The sequence below is a fragment of the Rhyacophila brunnea genome, unplaced genomic scaffold, assembly GCF_057557595.1.
Source record: "Rhyacophila brunnea isolate RB1 unplaced genomic scaffold, BYU_Rbru_1.0 scaffold_18, whole genome shotgun sequence".
Lineage (NCBI taxonomy): Eukaryota > Metazoa > Arthropoda > Insecta > Trichoptera > Rhyacophilidae > Rhyacophila > Rhyacophila brunnea.
Window position 1 is genome coordinate 15,746,963 of NW_028232837.1, and position 25,464 is coordinate 15,772,426.

Sequence of the window (25,464 nt, forward strand, 5' to 3'; positions counted from 1 at the left end):
CAATTACTTTTCACCTATGTAAATGAAATTCATTTACAAATTGGTGACAGCTAGTTTGTAGGGAGTAGGTAAAATTATCTTGCTCCTTTCATTATTTTGAGACTATTTAAGCAAGTTTACATTGAAAATTGTCACGTTTCAGAGAACAGTTTTCCAGTTCTGCGGCGTGTCTAGTCTTGATTTCAGTATGTCCACCAAAATTTGACGACATATTACCTTACAATAATTATTTTTAGTCGCCAGCTCAACATAAAAATCGTCACCGGACATTATTTACGTTATTGAAAATGGTATGTATGATTCTTTATTTATTTAGGTACTTGTACCTACTTTATGATCTTCGTGTATGTAGGTAATCATTGCAACAAAATATAAAACCTAAAGACGCGTTGACACGGTCCAAGTACGATCCAAGTACACTTGGATCGAGTGCCATCCAAGCGCACTCGTATGAGACATCTTCATACTAATAATTATTCCTAGCCAAGCTAACTTGGATGAGTAGGACGCGGTCCGAGTAGCTTGGATAGGAATAATTAGTATGTAGCTGTCGCTTGGATGGTACTCGGTCCAAGTGTACTTGGATCGTACTTGGACCGTGTCAACGCGCTTTAACAAAATTCTTGCCAAACTTAATAATTGACTGACCTAATTAAAAAAAAAAAATAATAATTAATTTTAAACATAGCAGAATACTGAGACGGGTTCGGTGGTGAGAAATGAAAACTATTACTAGGTAGGTAGCAATGAGTAGAATGATACTGATACCTACCCAGAAAAGAGTCTGTGTAACACCCTACGGCTACGCCCTACCATAACATACCTAATACCTAATCTTTAGTAACAATAACTAACAGAAATCACATACCAGTAATAATTACATAATGCCTACGACTAATTATTGTTCCTACATAGGTATGTACCGACATCAATATTTTTTATGTTTCAGATTATGGATATCAGAAGCGCCCAGTTATTGATTATTATTTTTAACACACTTTTAATAGATGCAAATGGAGGACTGCTAGATAAACCTAATGTCAAAAAGGCTAAATATATAAACAAACGAATTACATATAGTTCGAATGAAACAAATCGTATTAATGAAAGACAATACCAAAGTGCTCATTTAGGACATGTTATAAAGAATTCGAGAGTAATACGACAAGCCGGCTATCGATATGAACGTCCATCAGTTTCTTTTAATTTGCCTAAGCAGGGAATGGGATCAACAGTCCCCGGGCCATCATCACCAGCGCAAAATAATTATTCTCCTGGACCATCATCCGCATCTCCATCAAAGCCAACAGATTACAATTATCCATCTCCCGTCGAAATATCTCCACAGCGTCCATCCAGCACAACACCGAGTTCAATTGGATCATCCCAAGGATATCAATCGAATTCAGCACCGGCCGTTAATTCTTTAATGTACCCGTCGGTCTCGGTGAATGTACAATCGAACAGTGTTGGAACGCCGTCACAAAGCCCTAGTGATTATTCATATCCACAGCCATCTTCTCAACGACCCGCCAATAATAACCCATCTTATTCATATCAACAACCTACTTCGCAATCTTCATCTTCCCCGTCATCCCAACAACCGTCTGGATATCCATCCCCGTCTTCCCCGCCATCCCAAAAACCGTATTCGTACCCTCAACCGACCGGATCTTCTGCCGGTCTGACGTCAACGCCTCGGCCTCCATATCTGCCACCGTTTCCTGGATCTACAGCGCAACCATCCCCACCTTCTTATTCGTATGCGCAGCCAAGCTCCCAAAATGCCAATTCAGTTAGTTCTACACCGGGTCCACCATATTTACCCCCAAAAATATCACCCAATTCTCCAGCACCTCCTCCGAATTCATATCAACCTTCTTCCAGTCCCAGAATGGTTATTGTTGTGGCTGATCAACCCCAATACTCTGGCACACCAGACAATACTTATTTACAGCCTGGCACTATGCAAAGAATTGACGTAAGGGCGTCTACAAAACCCACTGCTTCTCCTGGTAATAATTACGTGCCCCCTCCAATTAATGCTCCACCTCCTAGACCACCATCAGCGACATATTTAAGCCAACCCCCTAGCTCTCGAGCTCCGCTTTTGATTCCATCTTCAACCATGCGAAGCGTGGAAAACTCTTACTTGGCTCCTAGTCCTGAATATGGACCTTCCATTGCGCCTTCCAAACCTCCAAAATCGTATGTGCCACCAAGTTCAGGATATCGTCCATCAAGTGCGGCACCGATGCCGCCTAGTCCATCGAATTCGTATGGATCTCCGGCTACCGGTTATGGTCCTCCGCCGACTGCTGCCATACCACTGTCGAATCCTTCAAATTCATACGTGCCTCCGAAGCCGACTGGGTTTCAAAGACCTGCTACTCCATTCCCCACGTCGCCTTCTGTGTCTACTCCTGCAAGCACGTACCTTCCACCTTATAAATAATTCTAAACTTATAAACCGAATGACTGTAACGGAATATATTTTATTGAAATAAATTTTAATTACTTTAGTCCACAAATGATCATGTAAACTGTAGTATTTTATTTACCAACCTACCTACTTATCAATGTGTTATTATTATTATCTAGTAGGTACTATTTATATGACGTACCTACTTACGAAGTGCAGAATAATATGACCAATTACTTTTGAATCACTCCAATAAGATTAATATAAAGATATAAAACCTTATCGTTCTAAAAAAATATAATTTCGCGTCAACTACCTAGCAACGATTTATTAAATAAACATTGCATGATATTTGGGTATTTATTATATTCAACTAAATAAGTGGGTACCTAGGTACCTGTTTCTTATCAAAATATTACATGATATCAATCAAAGAGATTGGACTCTGTCATAATAAGAAAAATGAAATGTGTGTAAAATGTATTATCGTAAAAGAAGTTTAATAATTGTAATGCACAATTATTAAACATAGAGTGCCAACTAATTCAATCAATAAAACATGAAATATTTAATCTCACAGCTTATAAGATTCGGCTTTCTGCCAACTTAACCCTGTGTAAAGAATGCCTTATAAATCATTTATCTACCTCTAATAAAATGTCATTTGTAAACTCGTTGAAATATTAAATTATAATTTTTGGGCGCCTTGAAAGATGTGTAATTACAAATTAAATATAACAGTATAAAAATAAGAACACAGCTAATCGTGAAAAGTGTTATTTAATTACACAAACCATTGAAATTTAAAAACATACTAAAACAAATACAGATTTTTAATACAACTTTGAGAAGCGTTTACTTGGTATGGACATAGAGCATTTGTTGGAAGATGGTAATTATTACTTAACTTTATGTTTAAATTGTGATGGCTGGAACTTCATCTTGGCTGGAATTATGAACTGCGAATCCTTCTCCCTGTCCGAAAGGAAGTAACTACAAATGGCGTTGAAACTGTATCTAATTGTTTAAACAAGCACGTCCGATCGGTACTGAATCTAATCTCGGAGTCAGGATCTTGCGGGCGGAAATAATTTATTTGTTGACAAGACGCTTTCAAAAAGGCGGGAAGAAACCCGATTGGCCTATTTTTAACCTTCATTGTCTTGGAAACAAGGGTTGACACACACTTTTTAACAAGGTTGTGCCAAATTTTGTTATTTAAATTAACATTATTTATTTTAATATCTGCGTTTGAAATGTAGCCATGTTACGTGAAATGTAACATGACAACTCCTCTAATCTAATCTCTTTGATATCAATATATTTATAACACTGCAGAAGTTTTCCAAAACAGTACCTACCTACCTAATCATATAACATTTTCAACACATGGCCCCTATAAGGGACGGACTAACAGGGCTCTATGACGTATCACGTAATATAGACATGGTGGTAAAAGGTTATAATAATTATGACGAAATGTAACGATGGGGGAGCGAGGGTTAAAAATAGCCAAAATATTGTGACGCCATATGGTAAGTAGAACAAGTTAAAAATTTTAACATTTTAAAATTTGACATGGTGCGATGAAATTTTTGATTATTGTGTGTACCTACTGTGTGGATGTAGATTGTAGGTACTGAAAATTAAAAAAAAAATCACTAAAAATACACTGAACAGCCTTAATTTTAACTCGAACATACCTAATTTTTGGAAAGCGCTACTGTAGGTGCAAGAGCGTAGTGGTCGGGCGGGAGGCGGCGCGGCAGCGGCGTGCGCAACTCAAACGTATAACCGTGTGTGAAATGTTCGTAGACAGTGTCTTTTTTTAGGCGTATCACACACGGTTATACGTTTGAGTTGTACACACCGCTGCCCGCCCGTCACTGTGGCCAAGCGCTAGAACGGCACACTACTCTTTCCTTTAACTTTAGCGAAAGGTAGGTAAACTGGTGGGGGCCCGTTTCAGGATGTGGGGCCATGATGATTCAACATGTCTATTAAACTTTTGCTCTAATAGTATTTATCACGGAACAAATTAATGATTAATAAGATACAAATGTAACGCCAGTCGCCATTATACATACCGATATTTTGAAGCTGAATTTAATGTTGACCATGCTATTACAGGCCGACTATTATAGACAAGTGAGTTGCCTCCGAATTCCTCGGCTAGCTCTGGGGCTTGGAAGTGGAGGTCCATCGTTGTGTACTCACTCAGGCCATGGTCTCATGGAAGGAAGTAACCATATAGGTTTTCAAAATAAAATTATTCGAAAATTTAAGTAGGTCCATATATTGTTCTCAATTACACTTGGTTTACAATTTAGTTTATTTATAGTCAGAAAGGATGTTTATAGTTCACAGAATTAATTATTATATTATTACACAACGTCAAGACAAATAAATGTCAAAAATTCACAAAAGTTCACAATCAATCGAAAGTTCACGTAATTCAAATAAATTGTCATTGAAAGTACACAATTATTCTTAAGGAGCACACGGAGTCGCCACGAATGAGCTTTAGAAACCGATGATCGATAGAAATAAAAGTCCAAAAAAAATTCAGGGCCTCCGTTGAAGAACCGCTGTACAAAACTAAAACTTTCGCGTTCAGAGTACCAGATAGGTATTGATCTCAAAAATTCTCGCGGAATTGGCTAAGTCGAAGTTTAGGTATTTGAAATTATTTTTCGAGTGAAAGTCCAGCTTTAGGTATTCAACCCAAAGGGGGTGGTGGGAGGTAGACGTACTACTCAGCCGCCACAAGATTGAAAAAGATGCGGTTTTGTATGGGAAAAATCTCGACGCGATCCAACGTGGATTCGGCGTCGTGCGAGAAATTAAACTGATATCGGAAGTCTTCTTCTTGATTTGTGTTATTTCTCGGATTCAGGGCACCTGAGCAACAACCCCAGAAACAACCACAACAACATCCCCTCAATAAAACACTACAACAACGGCCCCTCAACACTTAATACAGATCGCCGGCACATCGCCAATCTTCAAGAACTGTGCACAGGTATGAAAAACCTGCTCCAAGTCGCCAACTCCACTCTCGCGGCAATTTGCCCAACCCCCAATAACTATTGATTCTCTCCCACATCTCAACAAAAGCTCCCTCCCACGACCAAATATCTTAAACCTTCAATGGCTACCAAGATATCACCTTCTTCTCTCCAGATAGCATTCTGGAATGCTTCTGGAGCTGTCCATAGGGACAAACACGAAATCACAAACTTCCTAGAGGACCACGACATCGACATCTTCTTGATAAATGAAACATTTCTCAAACCACATACGACAGTTAACTTCCCCAGCTATAACATCTACAGGACTGACAGACTCACGTCCTGACAGACATCCTCATCAAATCGACTATAGAACATTGCCCTCCAAGCTCACCACCAACATCAACGCCACTCCACACCCCGACAACAGAGTCCACCTCAATCCTAGTCAACACCAAAAACTACGGATTAGTACAGTTCACCTCAGTGTAATGCCCTCCCAAGAGGCAACTGTTGCAGTCGGACCTGCATGACCTAACTGACTCGAATTTCCCCATATCCATCATTACTGGTGAATTCAATGCTAAATATTCCGCATGGAACAGCACAACCACCACAGCAAGAGGCAAGATAATTCACCAATACACAGAGGACTCAGAGTCGATAATAGTAGCCCTATCAGAAGCCACCATCCACACAGCAGGTTGCCAATCAAACATCATAGACTTTGCACTTCTTAGAAACACTAGCTACATCCCGATAATCAGAGTAACTGACGAGCTTAACTCAAATCACAACCCCATCCTACTGTATTTGGGAGACCCAGTAGATTCTCTCGCCACACTCCCGGACAACACCAGATATAAAACATCTTGGGAAGAATTCGGAGCTTATCTGGAGGAACACCTCACACCGCACACCCTTCTCACCAACGAGCTAGACATATATACCGCGATAATGGATCTCACCCAGAAAATCCATGAAGCAATTAAGACAGCTTCTATACCCTCAAATCTAATCACCAAACACAGACTAGACTTACCCAAACACATCAAACTTCTCATCACAGAAAAAAACCGGCCCAAAAAACTAGGTCAGCGCACAGGCGACCCCCAGGAATTCGCACGAGCCAAACAGCTCAAAGCGAAAATAGACCGCGAAATCTTAGATTACGTCCAAAGCAGATTGATCAGCAAACTACAAGACCTTGTAAAAGGCAGCCAACCTTTCTGGTCACTCACCAAGATTCTACGGCTTTCAAAATGCCCAATAACGCCACTAACTGGACCCAAAGGGCCAGTATTCACCAACACAGATAAAGCCACTCTCTTCGCGGACAGTATCCAAGACCAATTCTCACCAAACCCCATAAACCGCTCGGACACCGAAACTAGAAGACACGTAAACTCAATTATTAGAGAAGCCGGTGCCATTCTCAACTCAACACCTAGTCCTCCACCAACACCGCTAGTAGCTGTTACCAAAGATGAAACAGACTACCTGATCAAGCGACTAAAGAACCGCAAAGCACCAGGCAACGACGGGATTAGTAATCTCATCCTTAAAAAGCTCCCAGATAAAGGCACTGAGGCCCTAACAAACATCCTCAATGCTTGTCTAGACCTACAGTATTTCCCAGATGGCTGGAAATCAGCCGACGTAATACTTATACCTAAACCAGGTAAGAACCTCAAGCTCCCACAAAACCATAGACCGATTAGTTTGCTCCCTTCTATGAGCAAGATACTGGAAATAGCCATAAATTCAAGACTTAAAAGCATTATCTACGAGAAGGAACTCATTCCCGACGAACAACACGGCTTCAGACAAGGTCACTCCACCAACCACCAGCTACTACGTACCACGGAATTCATCACAGACGCCCTCAACCATCACACATTCACAGTAGGATTATTTCTAGACATAGCCAAGGCTTTCGACAAAGTCTGGATCAAAGGCCTCATAGTCAAACTAGCCAGAGCAGAAGTCGACCTCCCCATGATCAAAATTCTAAACTCATTCCTCACAGACAGACAATTTTCGGTTAAATACCACGGTATCAGATCAACCGCGCGCACTCCCACCGCCGGAGTCCCCCAAGGATTAGTTTTAGCCCCAACTCTCTACAACCTATTCACCAGAGACATTCCCATCCCACCAAACTCCTCGTCAAATTCCTGTATAGTAGCACAATACGCCGACGACACTGCAATCCTAGCCAAATCCATCAACAGAAACCAAGCCACAAAGGTAGTACAGAAAGCAGCAGCAGCAAGAAATGGCGCATCAAAGTCAACGCTGAAAAAAGTGCGGCAATCGTATTCTCACACCGCACTAACCCACACAGCGGACGCGCCAAACCTCTTCGTATGAACAACACGGCCATCCCTTGGACCGACACAATAAAATATCTAGGCCTCCACTTAGACAAGTATCTTACCTTCTTCAAACACATAAATATCAAAGACAGACAAGCTAGAATAGCCAGGGCAAGACTCAACCCAATGATAGGCAAACGCAGCAAACTATCCCTCAGAGGAAAACGTCTCTTATACACGGCAATCCTAAGACCAATTATGACGTACGCCTGCCCCATCTGGGCACACGGAAGCCCCAACCTAATAAAAAAACTCCAGATTGTACAAAACGTAGCCCTACGCTCGATCACAGGCGCTCCCTACTATGTCAGAGGAACGACTCTCCACAACGACCTAGATATAGAACCCCTAGCAGACCACATACAAAAACTAGCAATTAAATTCTATGACTCCATAACTAACCACCCCAACCCCACAATCAGGAACCTAAACGACTATGACATAAACGACATCACTGAATTTAATAGACCACGAACCATACTAAGACGCAACCCCCCGCAACCACCATAAAAATTACAGCTCTACAGGCCCGAAGCAGCATCAGTACTTTGATGGTAGAGGTAGTGTTGGTAGGTCCTGGTTGTAGGTGATCCCTGGTTGGGTATGTCGTCATTGTCTGCTAAGGATCTGAAAGCATAAGAGGTGTCGGAAGGTCCTGATTGTTGGCGTCTGCTGCTGCTGCTTTGGGTCTGTAGGTCTGTAATTAGAGAAGATTTTTAGTGGTTTGTTCATTGATTTTACGGTGGTTGTGGAGGGTTGCGTCTTAGTATGGTTCGTGGTCTGTTGTATTCAGTGATGTCGTTTATGTCATAGTCGTTTAGGTTCCTGATTGATGGATTGGGGTGGTTTGTCATGGAGGAGTAGAATTTTATTGATAGCTTTTGTATATGGTCTACTAAGGGTTCTACTTCTAGGTCGTTGTGAAGAGTCGTTCCTCTGACGTATCTAGGGTGGGATCTAGATGGGTCCATAAGTGCGAGCGAGACAACTGCCGGATCACCGACCCATAGACGCCGCTCTCAGAACGTCCCCCCCTCTCATTTTCCCACCCACATGTATGAAGAGTTTCTTGTATGAAAAACCGGTACTTTGCAAATCTGACAAAAATGAAAAATCTCCAGAAAACGAAGTTATCCGAATTAGAAGAAAATAAAGAAGTTTTGATTTTACGAGGAAATTTTGTATGGAGCTTGGACGAATTTTCAGCTAATCCTATGGGTACAAAAATTACATCTAATCTACATCTAGATTTATCTTTGATGCCTATCTATTCATTGCAATACATTTGACATGATTTCATATTACATTACATCGTTATTATTATTATTAAAAGTTCAATACATGATTAGTCTATACTTAACATCTATATACCTATCGCCTATATACCTAACATTTTTTTTTTTTACCTATTAACTAACATCTTATTTAATCTTAATCGAACCTATTAAGGCCATGCATTAGTTGAGGCACGGTCTAAAAAGGTCGTTGCTAGGCGATGCGCGGATTGCGGGTGGCGGGTGAAAATGACGCCTGTCAAACGAAATATTATCTGACATATAAATCCAACATACGTCCATTTTATGTTATTTTTATTGTTCTATTAGTAACAATAATAATATATTCATTGACATGTTTTCTTTTTAAAGTAAATGGGTAACGTTTTTAGTCATCTTTACACGATTTTAGAATTAATTGACCCGTCGCCATCACGCAGCAAAGTGACGTGCTTCTGGGTCAACATTCTCTCACTGAATGGCAGCGAGTCCAAAATTTCGTCGCGCGTACAGTTGAAAATTATTTGGCGTTTCACTGATAATCACCTTAACTAACATCTTATTTAATCTTAATCGAAGTTTACTTATTGAATTGTATGTTTACTTTTTATACTAGAATTACGCTAATTTTTATTATTATTACGTCGCTGCCGTATACATCATTACCTTTACCTTTCTTGGTCCTCATGACCGACTTCTATCGTCCACAGTTCACCCTGAGAGGCGGTGGGACCTGTCAAGGTAATCCGTGGGACTCATATACATATTCATATGCTGCTCTGCTTTGTCGAGGGTCGTAGTCTTATAACTAGTGGTAGATTGACTATTAGGATCAGACCGCATGATTGGGTCGGCCACTACCCCACTGGGGGAGCACCCCACAAGGGATTACAAATTAGGAGCGTGACACAGGCCATTGAGAGTTATGATGGTTGTACCTATTAGTTATTGATTATTTTCGAATAAAGTGAGAAAATTTGTTCGCAGTAGGTAGGTAGTAGCTAAATGAAGATTTTCGATTGTATATTAACCAATTGGATATAATTATGCAGAAAGTAGCCAGTCCACAAAAAATAAAAAAAATTAGATATGATATAGATCAGATGCGAGAAGGTTTTCTCTACGTTCTGCTGAAAATAGCCAAGCCGCAAAAAATTATTTGACATACATTTTTAATAATCATGTTGTTACTAAAGTGCCATTATCTCAGCTCGACATTATTGTGGACTGGTTACATTTTGCATAACTACGTTCTTTATTTATTATTTATTACCAATTAACGTATTACCATGTAAGTATTTCAATATGAAACACTCATCAATTTCTACAAACTGTTAACTGCACACTTGAAGTAGATAGGTAGCACCCATGTATGCAGTAGGTAACTAGCACTTCGATCGAGATTTACAGTTTCGTGTATATATTGGCCTGACTAGGTACAATGGGCTTGGGGCCAGGCCAAAAATTACTCGAAATAGCTACAAAGCCTACGGAGAGTCCAAAAATATTATTAATATAAAAAAAAATTGAATGCACGTTTCGGTTAGGTATGTACCTACCTAGGCACCTATTGTAACAAACGTACAAACATAACAATATTGAAAATAATTACAAGATAAAAAGAACTTTTTATATACTTACAACGTTTTTAAATTTACTGACTTTTACTTGAAATTTAATTGACTAGCTTAAACGATCAAAAAAAATTGTACTTGATAGAAATACGGAATAATGAAATGTCATTTCATATTGATTTCCATAGTAACGCACGTATATATTAATAATTTAGTTGCTAGGACCCCAGACCCCCTAGCAACCAATAATAGTGGATTGGATTTCTTCCGAAATAACTTTTCATACAAAACAGAATTAACTGAAAATGAATTCAATTCTACTTAAAGATGGCTGAAAGTATTTAAAAAATGCATTGGCATCGTATTCTGATGTATTCTAAAAGTTTCAAATGTCTAGCTAGTCGGGAAGTTAGTTAAAAATCGATTGCAAGATTTGTACCGGATAAACAACCACCGGACAAATAAGAATACGACCTAATAAAAACGTTGTAATAAAATGATCGTGAAAGTATGAACGAGAAAATAAAAACCTGAATAATACAATGCTCTATACCTACGCACCTAGTAGGTATATACCACGAGACTACATATTATTTACGTATGGTATTTGCTACTTCAACGTTTTTACTGAAAGTACCTACCTACCTATTTTATAGTGTTGAGTAGGTACCTACTTACATCGAGAAATTTCAAGGCGGTTTATCAATATTTATTTTATCAATATACCTACGTACCTAGGTAAATTAATAATTTGTAACGTGTACATTCTATAATATTATTTATATAATACATAGGTACTTTTGTTAATTGTAATCCGAGAATCTAACTAGAATCTCCCACGAATCCAGTACCTAGGTAGGTATACAAAAAAGTGAAAGGAAATTATAATAACGCCGGTCACGGAGTCGGCAACTGAAACCGCATATTTTTGAGGTTGAGATAAATTTTAGTTTAGTTCTTTACTGACGCTTTTACTGGAAGCTGACTTTTATTGTCATCGACTATCACTTTTGTAAGTAATTAATTATCTGCACTATTTTAGCAACAATATATTGGAGTAAATTTGTCTGCGATTGCAAATAAATTACACCTGATACCTAGGTACTTATTATTACAAATAAAAACAGTTTTAGATAAAAACTTCTTCCATTATTATTTACCTGCCTTTACAATTACTAGATCTAGTAGGAAGATTGAAACGTAATTTGAGCATACTATCTATTCCAAATTTTTATATCCCATTAACATTTTAATGTTATTTTACCTCAATTTATCAAAACATGAAAAATATTATGACAGTTCGTAAAATTGACACAATAATATGAAACTAACGTCGGTGATTACTGCTTACTCAATTTATTGTGTTACGTAATATTAAAAATATGTTTGTGCTTACATTATTATACAATAAAATATTAATATTCAGTAACGTTTATCAGACACCCTACCTACATCCTAGGTACATTAGATAGGTATATTTGGGTATATTTTTAGTTTCTAAAATTCATATATAGTGTTGCCATATTTTGAAAGTGGAATTATAGTACAGTGCCTTCAAAATTATAGTACCTATTTCGGCCAAAAATATAGTACGCGTTGAGTGACCATTAATTTTCTGCATTTTCAAAAAAATAAACCTGGGGTAATTAACGTCTAGTTTTTTTAGACAAAATTCAAATGTTGTCAGTGGTTTCCAAACATTATGTTACTTACTACGCCTCCCTTTTTAAAAAATCTAATCTAGGCGCCTCCCCCCCTTATTTCATTAAATAATACACCTTTTTAAATATTCAACAATGTACCTACTTATGAATTCAAAAATGAAAAAAAATAAACAAGGTTTTACTACCTATTTTACATTAATTTTTGACGAATGTGCTTGTTTATTAGCGCAATCAATTTAAATAGTAGTCAATCCAAATTCATCTTTGTTCATTGACAAATGGATTCTATCATGGATGGGATCCTGAAGCGGACCCCCGAGTCAGTATTTTTCAACCGCATATTTAAAATATTTAATATCTCCGAAACAAAGCAGCGCCTTTTTTTGCTATTAATAAAATAATGTGAAAAGTGCATTAACAAACTAACCAAGAACTCAGTAAATAGATTTTTGTTTGATTCAATATATCTGGCGTAGAAATCATTTAAAAGTGGAGACATGGCGAACTTTTCTTTTGTCATTTTGATTTCCTTGGCTCCATTTTTTTATGAATGCCTTCACTTTGTCGTTTTAAATCAGTGAATGCATTACTTAGTGGTCCTTGGATTGATTTATTCACCATTTTTTTTTTTAAATTACAACCAAATAGACAAGTTTAACAGCAAAATTATCGTTCCTAAACAAATTTGCCTCAAATTTCAATATTATTATTAATTTGACCCTTTTATTTAATTTTTTTACGAGATAACCATTGCGCTTCACAATAGTATAGAAGTGAGGAATTATAAAATTAGTCTCCGTATTTGCAGAAAGGTTTGCAAACAACTTTTTATAGGACTGTTTTTTGTGTAGTTTATAACTAGCGGCCGTTTTATAAACTATGCATTTGCAAACTGCAAACCTGTGGCTACATTAATTGTGTTAAACTTTTCGCGTCTCCATTTGCAACACTCCGCGCCTCCCAGTTTGGAAATCGCTGTGTTAAGTAATTAACGTCACCTTTTTTTAGACATGGGGTTATTTATTTTTTTTGCTTCTCACAGATTATTTTGGAGTTGTTTTTCTTCTATTGGAAACTTTTTGCCGATTTCTCAAAATTATAGTATTTTGGGCATACTATACCTGTTTTATATCGTACATAGTACGCAGACGAATATTATAGTACAAATACTATAATTATAGTACGGTTGGCAACACTGATTCATAATCTTGTGATTTTTGTCATCGATTTTTTTATGGCTAAAAGTTTAATGTTATCGATATATTAGAATAAATTCGTTGTATTATATAAAACCTCTATAAAAATCGGTATATTTTTTTTCTTCTTCTGAATTTACGTATGCCTACTTACCCAATTATTTATTTACTGCAATTGAATGAAACAATGGATACCTATTATATTTGTATGGCCTTGTGTGTTTCAGATTAAGATGAAACTATACTCTGTGTCGGATGGTCCCCCTTCTCTTTCTGTTCGGCAAGCACTAAAATTTCTTGACATTCCATTTGAACTGGTCAATGTAGATTTTGGAGCTGGGGATCATATGACCGATGACTATGCTAAGGTAGGTATTCTAGGATTTATGATTTTTGAATAGTTGAAAGTTTATTAATATAAAATATAGAAATTTTAGAAAAATATGATTGGGCTCCTTACACACTTTCCTTCAGTTGCTGGCAACCATGTTGTATAATAAAGGAAATCAGCATTTATGCATGTAGTTGCAGCAATCAGTCAAAAGTTTCTAGTCGCTATAGACCAGTCGACAGCGTGTAAGACCAAGCGAGTGAATGTTTGTTCTTCCCCCACTCCAGCGACATTCTTATGCTCGCTCAACAAAAAGCGTTTACGTCAAGAGAATTTTGCTGGAGTGGAGAAAGAACAAACAATCGCTCGCTTGGTCTAAATGCAGCTGAAGAGGCCTAAATTTTATAGTTTTCACGGGATTAGGTACAAAAATCGGTAAGTACCTAAAAATATGCATACCTAATTACCAAACAAAATCATCAATCAAGAAAGTGTTATCTACCTACCTAGGTGCTAAATAATTTGAAATTTTGGCTGGTATAAATTTGTATTGTGTTTATTTAATTTAAGTTCACTTGTTTTGTCTAATTATTCCGGGAATGAAAATCAGGACTGCAATCCCTAATCTTAATAAGTGATGCACATCATATTGAGTTTTAGATACATAGTAATAGAATGTAGTTCATATTAAAATCCTGTGGCTAGCTCAAATTCACATGTTGTTTTATCAATCTGTATCTGAATAAAGATCCAATGGGCTTTGTTAACAACCAGAACCTTCTTAAAAAAGTAGGTAGGTTACAATAACTATCATTCGGTGGAGGCCCTTATTTTTTTTCATTTTCTTCCTGGCATTACATCCCTATGTATGTCTTGGCCTTCTCCGGCATCTGCCTCCACCCAGGTCTGTCCAAAACTGTTTCCCTCCAGTTTAGGTCGCCTAAGGTCTATAAATCCAACTTGACTCTATCCCTCCATCCTGTACGAGTTTGAACAGGTTTTCGTTTACCTTCCGGCTTTCCAAATGTCAGTTTCTTTGTTATGCGTGATTCGTCTATCCTGTGTACATGGCCAAGCCATCCAAGGCGGCCCAATTTGATTGACTGTGCAATGTATGGGCCTCATACAAAGCATACACCTTGTAATTGTATCTCCGCCTCCATCCCAACTGCGTATCATTGATGGGTCCGAAGATACCATGCACTCTTCACTCTTTCCATGCTTTGCATTTGGTCATGCACCGGGTCTCCGAGCCACACATGACAACTTTTGTTGTTAGTGCTGGATTTCAAGTGTCAGTTCAATTCTTTGGAACTTAGCACCTTCATTCGACTGAAGTGATATTTGTTGCCTAGCTCAATTTTATTCTTTTTATAGTTTATAGACTACTCTCACTGTTAATGGAGGACCCCAGCGGGTCTATTCTATACACATGGCGACTATCGGCCGCTAAAGTGATAAAGTGATAGTATTTATTAGATATTTGTATTGAGGTAGGTATTATAATTGTTACAAAAAGTTAGCCGTCTAAACAGTCAAAACTGTCTATCTCCCTCTAAAATTTATCACACCCAAGAGAGGTGCTGTTAAAATATAGCACTTATTGCAACAATTACAACCAACTTATTGTAATTGTTACAATAAGTGCTAATACTTTGATACAAACCTACCCTAGTTAGCCGTCGTATTTATCACTTTATCACTTTAGCGGTCGATAAGTATTGAATAGACCCACCGGTACATGAAATTATTGACCCTCAAAAGCGCAGTTGCGCACCATGAAAGTATCACAAGGTCTGTCCGGCTCTCTTGATACAACCGTATATTTGGTTTTTTTCCACATTAACAGTGAGTCCTAGTGAGCTGGTGTTTTTTTCAAGGTCCACAAATACCTCTCTGACCTGACCTGAAGGTCGTTATGCTCCGTCTCAAACTGAAAGTGTTAATATTTCACCTACATCCTTGGATTTAAATTTGGCATGTTATGTATCATCCATTTTATAATATACCACCATATCTGATCCTAATAAGATCATATGGGCCTCCACAGAGTGGAGGTTTGTATTGACAGATTTTGTTTTTGCGAGAAATGGATGTCAGTCACTTGCTCAACCTATTAGGTCCATACCCTGACTCAAACATAAAATGAAAAACAATATGTGTATTTGCCAGACCGAGGATTTGAACCTGAAACCCACGACGCTATAGGCCGGCGTTCAAGCCACGCGGCCATCGTGACTAAAGCAATACAAAAACATTTCTTTCTTTACAATGTATAATTCTAAGAGCAGATATTATATTATATTGCATTTGTGTTTTTTCAGAAAAATCCTCAAAAGGAAATTCCAGTCCTAGATGATAATGGGTTTCTGTTGGGAGAAAGTAATGCCATTCTCCAATACATTTGTGACCAATACAAACCTGATAGCAACCTTTACCCCAAGGATCCTAAAGTGCGGTATGTAAAAATATAGTAATTACACATTTTGAGTTTGATATAATATTTTTTGGGTTTCAATATAATACATATCTAACTATTTTACTACAGTACTAGATTTACTGGAGGTATCTAGCGACAAAATACAGAAGATAATTTAATATAATTTATATATTGATACCAAATATACCCTTCCCCATAAAACTGTCCCCAATTCTAGCATCAAACATTTAACCTTAATATCAACATGCCCCGCAAGTTAACAAGATCTGCCCACAAAGAAACGTTTCAAATATTATCGCAAAGTGCATTTGTTAGACGACGCGCCTTCGAGGGCACGGTATACCATGGGTACCTGACCGCTCCCAAAAGACCCCAAACAGAAATACCGTTACTTGACTGAGACATGGCGAAAATCTTAGAATCTGTTAATTTCCCCTTCTCCCCGCACCTTACGAGTGATGGGAGTCCTGTTGAAAAAAAAGCCAGTCGAAAATACGCTCGCAATGTGAGAGTAATGCCGTATCGCCCATATCGGGCATCGGCCCTTCAAAAAGTTAACTTCCCGCATTTACTCCCCTACAAAGTTTAAAATAAAACCTCCTGCTTAATAAACTACATACATTGCCGAGTGACGCCTACTACGCAAGATCGTAATAAATAAAAAGTGTCCCGTGCAATTTAATAAAAGTGAATACCATGAGATATCAATAATGAATCAACCCCTAAAATAACGTCAGTGCCGTGCCTAATCTAAGACCCCTTTAAATGAAATTAATGTAATAAGATCAATGCCTGTCCATGTTTGAGTGAATAAAACTTAACTCTGCGCGGAGTTATCAAATAAAAATCTGTGTTTATTAATAATATATTTGTGTCGACCTACAATGTTATGCAAACCCCCAACACACATGTCTCTCTCTCAACGTGCCCAAAGTACCAGGAAGGAAGAGAATCTACACACTTCAGTGCCCCGTAGGTATTAATATATATATATAAGTGTTTTCTCCTCTTTGCAGTTTTTTTATGGTTAAATTAAAATGTAGTTAATAAATTCTTTGAAGATTACAAAAAGATTTTTGAATTATTATTTGTAACCTATGGGCATTACAAAACCTCTATCATCTTTGAAAAAATATAAAACTACATTTCAATTATAAAAATACTATGAGAGGAGTCCATTCAACGAACATAAGTTTTATAGCATGTAAATTATAAGTAAATTGTACTAAATTGCATGCTTCATGTTATCACTGGCTAGTAGCATTACACTCCCCCTTAACTAAAACTAATTTTATTTCAGGGCTATCGTGAACCACCGTTTATGTTTCAATCTGTCGACTTACTACAAATACATCTCAGAATATAGTGTAAGTTGATTTTGCTTATAAACCAAAGAAGACATTTGAAATTTAACGAAATTATAAACCAATATTATCCTTTCATTAAACAACATTAAACTCTCTTTCAGTTTTCTGAAATAACACATAATATTATCTGTTTACACAATTCAAGTTTTCATTACTAGAATGAATAAACATATTATAATTACAATAAATGTGAATGATACACATTTAAATAAATGTCTTTCATGCTACAGATGGCGCCAATATTCTTTGATTACGAGCGAACCCCCCTCGCTTTGAAGAAAGTCCACATTGCTCTGGATGTGTTCAACACTTACCTGAAGACACTCGGAAAGAAATATGCAGCTGCCGACAATGTGACTATCGCTGATTTTCCGCTCATTAATGCGACCATGTGCTTGGAGGCTATCGCATTTGATTTCTCAAAATATGATTTGGTAACTATCAACCGTCGATTTCATAATTTTAAACTCAACATGCCATATTATTATATACTATTTTGATTCCTCTTTCATAATGGCTCTTTCTCAAGTATACCCAAATATTGGAATTAATGTAATTTTCCTATTTATCATAGGTAATTTTTTAGCAATAGGGAATCCATTGATTTGAGCCGAGATTTTGGGATTACTTTTTGAAGATCTCGGGATTGGCGTTTTTTTCGATAGATAATTTTTTTTTTATACAAATAGCATTGATAAAATCAGTCAAAAATGTCTAGAATAATTATTTATATCTTATGTGGTAAAAAAGGCAATGGATCTTATAATCACTGCAGAATTTACATTGAATAACAAAATAATTTATGTATTCAAGTGATTAAAAATTATTGGGTGAGACATAATCCTGATATAAATATTGAAAAAAAATGCTGGAGCGCTCTCTCACTTGGAAAAAAAGTCCCAGATCGCCAACTTGATGCGCTCCGGTCCGCTAAACCTCTAGTACTATCTTCGTCTTACTTACTTGCTTTTGGGTTTTTTTTTTGTTAAATTTTATTGAACCCTGAGCTTACATTTTTGAAGACACTGACAAAAAAATCATGCATATTGAACTTGGTTTTCGCCTTTCCAAGAACACTCATTTTCTCTCGAACCGACAAAATTTTTCTTTGCTGAGAGATCATTCGATCGGGCGTAAACAAAATAAAACAAACTTAGTTACCTAACTTTGGTCTTGGGCACTGCAGACATGACGTCTATAAATAGAATGTACACATGCATCTGCAATTCATTTCCTTGATGTCAATTGAATTGTATATTCGAATATACCTATTCGATTTTTAATTTTAATACATAATTTAAATCGAATTTTGAGCATTGTTTAAGTAAGTTGCGGTAAATAAAATGTAAAATCAGGAATTAACTGTACTTAATGCGCCGGCTAGACGGCAGCGACTTGCCTGCGCTGTATAGTTTGTGCAAGCTACGTTTACAGCGCTTTTCGGTTTGTGCGAGCTACAGTTTTCCCGTCCATATGCCCGGGCTTCCTGGTACAAATCGGTTTGCGCAGGTAAGCTTGTGGTAAACCATGAGCGTCTAGCCGGCGCTTAAATCAAAGCAGAAACTATACGCAAATATTACAGTTTATTAGTAAAACATAAATTTCTAACATGTAAAATCAGCGCTCCATTGTATATGAAACTCCTTTTTTTTCTTCTTTTCTTTCTACCATTTCTGATCATAATATGGGCCGCCACAGAGTGGAGGTTTGTATTGACAGATTTTGTTTTTACGAGAAATGGATGTCAGCCACTTGCTCAACCTGTTAGGTCCATACTCTGAAACAATATGTGTACTTTGCCAGACCCAGGATTCGAACCTGGGACCCACGACGCAATAGGCCAACGCTTAAGCCGCGCGGCCATCATAGGACTGATCACTTGAACTCCTTCATCCCAATAAAATATGTAATATGTATATTTTCAGGTTTCCAAGTGGTATTCAACATTCAAGAAGGAATATCCTGCGCTATGGGATATTGCTGCCGGAGCCATGAAAGAAATCAGCGACTTTGAAAAGAATCCACCAGATCTAACTCATATGGTCCACCCCATACATCCAATTCGCCAGATGAAAAAATAAGAAGCATTCCTTTTTAATGTGATCAGTAGTCTAATGACTGTAATGCAAATGAAGGTTTTACTATTTGTAATGGAAAATATTTAATAAATGTTCATTTGTTGTATTATGGGTTGTCTCATTTCCTGCTGAATGTGACAAAAAACGTATGGATTTATACTAAATCTTGCTTAGGTACTATTGTAGATACAAACCAATAAGTTTTATTAAATCCATTACAACATAGTTTGTGTTAGTATTAATAGATGGCAATTTTTTTTTTTTGTAAACTTAACAGATGGCAGTGTACATTCGAATTTAAATTCAGTATTTTATTTAGAAAAAAATATACCTATTGCATTGAGGCACAATGCTATAGGTGTTTGAATTACTACGTGTCTAAGAATGGAGATCAGATCATCATAATACACTCTTTTGCGTTTTAAATATTTCTTGTTTAACTAGTGTTTAACAGAACGAGAGAAAATAAACTGCTTCCAGCATTTAGTGAGAAATTTAATTATATTAGGTACGTAACTACACAAAAAATAGCACAAAAGTTAATAATGGTTTAATACTTTAATATCTTTTATTGGAAGGATACTTTTGTATCCTTAATATGAAGAGAAAATATAATGTTAATCTTTAACATACTAACTTAATTTTACAAAATATAGTCTTCCCTATTGACTAGGTAATAACAATAATAAAATTATAATATTATTGTATATACTTAGTCAAGAAACAAAATAAATGTAACATAATATAACTATAAATAAATGTAACATAAACTGCCTATCCTCATAGGACGTCACTGGGTACATAATAGAATAATATGTAAGATCGAAGTAACAATCGGTTAATACATAATATTATATAAATTGCATTTTCTGCAGATCGCTTATAAAAAAACGATTTTTTTGAAAGAATATTCAAACCAATTTAAATCAAGATTAAGTACATTCATTGAGTGTAAAGTATGGATGGTGTGTATTGATTAGTCGATAACTTGTGACCTCTAACTATGTTTCCTATAGAACCATTTTCATTTTTCTTGATGTCGACATAGTGACATATCTTCAAATCTGAAAATATAAATTTCACATTAATTAATACAAGCCGATATAGACGGATTAAAAGCTCATGGCTGTGACGTCACAACGACTATGTATGGACTAAAAATTCTAGTCTTTCACGTGATAGCCAGGCGCACCTACAAGGGGTGGATTTTCAGTTGAGCCCTCCCCTATTGGCATTCTACAACACGCAGGGCCTCTGCCAGTAGAACTCATGAATAAATTGAAGCAACCATCTGAGACATCCAATGTTAGCTGTAATATTCTGACAAGGCATGTCCAAAAGACAAGACAGCACGGACGATACAAATGGACAGTAACGGTCCTAATAATTACGACCGTTAGGTCACGCATATTCGATAACCACTTGTGGATACGACAATTAACTATAAGTTATAGGTGAATATATACTATATAACCAGCTTATAGGCGCAGGCCATTTTATCGCTAGATTCAAAGTATGGAATGTCTGGGTATTGGGAATATTCCCGGAAAAGTATGGGAGCCCATGATTGAAGCGATGAGAAGCTTTAAGTAGTAGGCGGGGTAAATGCAGAAGTCAATGGCACTTGCCCCCTGCCGCTGCCTTGACCCCCTCATTGAGTCTCATTTTTATCCTTCAGTGGCAGTGGCATTCAGCGTTATGACCACAGCCTTTATATTATGGTCTGTCTGTAGGTTATCAGAGAGAAAATAATATGGTAACATTTCAATAGGTAAAATTATCCATAATTGACCTAGACTTACAATACATCAGTGGCGAAGGGTGGAGGTAGGCTGTTAAGATTCGCTATAAATAGTGCACACTAAACTTTTTTAGTCATATGTATTTGTCTTTATTGAACTAAGACTACAATTTACAGATGGTGTTAGTTAGTTTTTAAAAATCAATTAAACCCTGCCTAAACGAAACCATAATAGTTTTGGTCTAATTTGGGCAATACGACAAAATTGTGCACACTTTTTTATTCATAATTATTTGTTTTCGTTGGATTAAAAATACATATTGCACATATTGTTGGTTATTTTTTTAAATTCATTAAGCCCTGCCTAAACGAAACTATAATAAATTAAAAATATTCGTCTATTTATATAATATTCAAAGTTATGTATGATTTAATTGCATAATTTTAGATATTTTATAGATATACATGCATTTTTTGACTATTATCTATTATGGCTTGGTTTCTCAGGGTTTAATTGAATTTTAAAAACTAACCAACACTATCTGTAAATTGTAGTCTTATTTCAACGAAAACAAATATCTATGTCTGAAAAAGTTTAATGCGCACTGTTTATGGCGGATCTTAACAGCCTACCTCCACCCTTCGCCACTGCAATACATATTAACCTTATCACTGCCAGCCAATTTTTACTAGGTGGACACTTGTAGGCTAGCTATTTTCGGAATAAAATAAATCCTTTAAAAATATGAAATAGGTACGGAATGATAAATATTGGTGAAAACTTAGCAACACAACATGTTTATCAAGTTTACCTTGAATATTTTCACACTGAAATGATAAATATTGTTTAGAAAATATACACAGAATGTTTATTCAGAAGTTATAACGTTTACAAGAACCCGCGAGTTAATTCGTCCGTGCCACCTAAATCCTAATGGATTTAAAAAAAACTAACCGATACATAAAAAACTAACCAAACCATTATCTATAAAAAAATATTCATTTATCTATAAAATGTCTTAAATTATGAATGGTTTAATGGCATAATTTTAAATATTTTATAAATATATGCATATTTTTTTACTATTATCTATTATGGTTTGGAATAGGCAGGGTTTAATTGAATTTTAAATACTAACAAACGCTATCTACACATTGTAGTCTTATTTCAATGAAAACAAATACATTTGACTAACAAAGTTTAGTGTGCACTACATATTTATGTTGGATCTTACATCAGCCTACCTCCACCCTTCGCCACTGCCATACTATCCTGGATTTCTTCCGTGATTGGACACTGTCCATTATTTACTAACTTTAACAAACATAGAGATAATTTTTCCTGGATGAGGTCGTATAACTCAATTAATTAAAAGAGATAATTATTTCAATATAAACATACTTATCAAAGAGCCCAATATTTTTCCAAGAGCGCTTCTAGGACAAGTAACACAATTTCCCATATTAAGTATGTCTGTAATACCAACGATTGATTTTCTCGTCCAAAGCTGCAATAGCTTACGCAACACTCCGTTTTCACTAAATTCGTCTCTGAAAGAAAAATACATTATTAAGTCTTACTTTTGCAACAAAGTATTAATTGATAAAATCTATGTCACATTTAACACTGGTGGGTACTATAAACCAGTGGCGAAGGGTGGAGGTAGGCTGTTTAGATCCGACATAAATAGTGCACACTAAACTTCATCAGCCCACCCACGGTGGCCGCGCGGCTTAAGCGTTAGACTATCACGCCGTGGGTCTCAGGTTGAATCCTGGGTCTGGCAAGTACACATATTGTTTTTCAATTTGTGTGTGAGTCAGGGTATGGACTTAATAGGTTGAGCAAGTGGCTGACATCCATTTCTCGTAAAAAACAAAATCTGTTAATACAAACCTCTACTCTGTGGAAGCCCATATGATCCTATTAGGATCGGACATGGTCGGAAAAAAAAAAAAAAAAAAAACTTCATCAGTCATAATTATTTGCAGTGACGCCCCTAGGCAAAGTGCCACCTTTAAGGGCGGACATGCTCAGCGTAGGTCAAAATGGAGCTTTTATTGTATTTTCAAAGCATGATCCTGGACATTCCTTAAACGTTGTAGATAATCTATTTTTATAATTTTGAAGCCTTATTATCCTTTATATTTATTTTAAACATTTGATGACTGCATAAAGTATTTTTATTACGTAAAATAGTATTCTTTAAAACCTCTCGCTCTAATGTTTTAGAATATAGTCATATTTCAGTACATACATGTGCAGTGGTGTTAAATTTTTTTACGTTTATTAGTTTTTAAACGCATTTATAAAACCATCAGTATAATTTATGTGGACATTATTATCGAGAAATATTTATGATAAAAAACTATATTGATAATCTCTGTGATCCCAAATTTGACAAGAATTAGGCATTTTATTATTTAAAAAAATGGGCAAGATTAACACATTTGAAGATAATTCTAAAGATACTAATTATAAGCTATGTCTTTGCCATGTGTGTGATAAACATCCTACGAATAATGATTGCTTTATAATAATTATTGACCTAAGAATAAGGTAGTGTTTTTTTGAAATACGCCATTTCTTTTGGCATTCCCCAGTGGTTAAGCTACAACATACGGCCATAGCCATAAATTGACAAACTAAAACTGAAGTAGGGAGTTAGATCATGATAACGCGCGTGTTTGAACATGTACTGTTTAAAAAAAAAAGATTTTTTTTCAGTTAGGTACATGTTCATTTCACACCATACGGTTTTAACTGTACGGAAAAAAATCCGAATCGGCAACAAGTTTGTTCCCGCTCTTTTCACACTATACGGTCTATGCATGGTTTTTTTCCATCAAGCTCAGTTTGTGGTTGACTGTTATGCTGTTTGTACGATTTAAAACGTCTAATGTGTAAGCGTGCATCGTACAAACGTACACCACTGAATCATTGGTGTCCGTCCTGTTTCCGTGAATATAGTGGCAATGGACGGCTGCTATACGACACCGTGTCAGTTTTTAACCGCCGCTATGTAATGTGAAAAGGGCCATGCTCTTCTTCACGCCACTAAAATAATGTCGCCGTTCGAATTTTTGCCGTTCGGTCAAAACCGTATAATGTAAGGCCGACAAAGTGTGCATTATTTTCGTTGGATCGTCACAGCCTACCTTTATTATGGTTTAATTGAATTTTAAAAACTAATTAATACCATAAATTTATATTCTTAGCTCAATGATAACCAATAAGTATGACTGTCAAAGTTTAGTGTGCATTATTTATGTTGGATTTCAACAGCCTATCTCCACGCTTCGCCACCGCTATAAACCTATCTGTTGATTGCCTACTTGAAATCGGTATGATACTGTTGATACCAGATGACCACCGCAAAGGGCGGACCGAACCATCAACTTTCCCAAAACACCACAGCCTACGTCCACTCTTCGCACCCAAACTGAAATTTTTGACTTTAAAATTCGTCTGCGCCCCCACCAAAATTCAAACAGACTGACACAAGCTACCGAAAACGGCCGCTCGAAACAGCGCCACCATAAGACAAAGAAATCCGTTGGTAAAACAGAGAGGTTCGCGACTGACAGACGAACAAGCGCCATGATGCCGCGGATCCCAGACTTTTGATGCGTGCGGAATGTCTCTCTTGCCTCAGACGCCGAACAGCCAGCACCTGCCAGAAAAACCGCGTCGGCAGCCCGCCAAGCCGCAAGCTCTCTTCTGGCCTCGGACGTCCTACAGCCAACATCTCTCTCGCGTACTACATTACAGAGCGCCATACCGCTGCGTCCGCCATTTTTGACTATTCACGCATCACCCTCGAGCCAGCGGCGTACCTACGATCCAGCCAAGCCGTACACCTACTGTCGTGGCCATCAGCATCATTGACTTCCTTAATTGCTTGACTTAAAAATTATAATAAACCAGCATCAACAGCCTACACCGTGCGTTTCTGTCCCCCACAACCGCTTTTTGGCCATGACATTA

The 25,464-nt window shown here is 36.9% G+C and overlaps 2 protein-coding genes across 3 annotated transcripts; both read left to right on the forward strand.

Moving 5' to 3' along the window:
- Window positions 1-45: 45 nt before the first annotated feature.
- Window positions 46-2,534, forward strand: LOC147073248 (uncharacterized). Its single transcript, XM_085945085.1, has 2 exons — window positions 46-290; window positions 950-2,534. Exons 1-2 carry the CDS (start codon window positions 288-290, stop codon window positions 2,453-2,455), a joined length of 1,509 nt encoding a protein of 502 aa, XP_085801211.1. The 5' UTR covers window positions 46-287; the 3' UTR covers window positions 2,456-2,534.
- An 8,779-nt stretch (window positions 2,535-11,313) lies between these two features.
- Window positions 11,314-19,844, forward strand: gfzf (GST-containing FLYWCH zinc-finger protein). Of its 2 annotated transcripts, none has more exons than XM_085945111.1 (6): window positions 11,314-11,514; window positions 13,747-13,887; window positions 16,175-16,308; window positions 17,591-17,657; window positions 17,888-18,091; window positions 19,583-19,844. In XM_085945111.1, exons 2-6 carry the CDS (start codon window positions 13,753-13,755, stop codon window positions 19,736-19,738), a joined length of 696 nt encoding a protein of 231 aa, XP_085801237.1. In that variant the 5' UTR covers window positions 11,314-11,514; window positions 13,747-13,752; the 3' UTR covers window positions 19,739-19,844. The 2 variants fall into 2 exon arrangements, with proteins under 2 accessions (XP_085801237.1, XP_085801236.1); XM_085945110.1 differs by lacking the exon at window positions 11,314-11,514 and adding an exon at window positions 11,613-11,671.
- The last annotated feature ends 5,620 nt before the right edge of the window (window positions 19,845-25,464 follow it).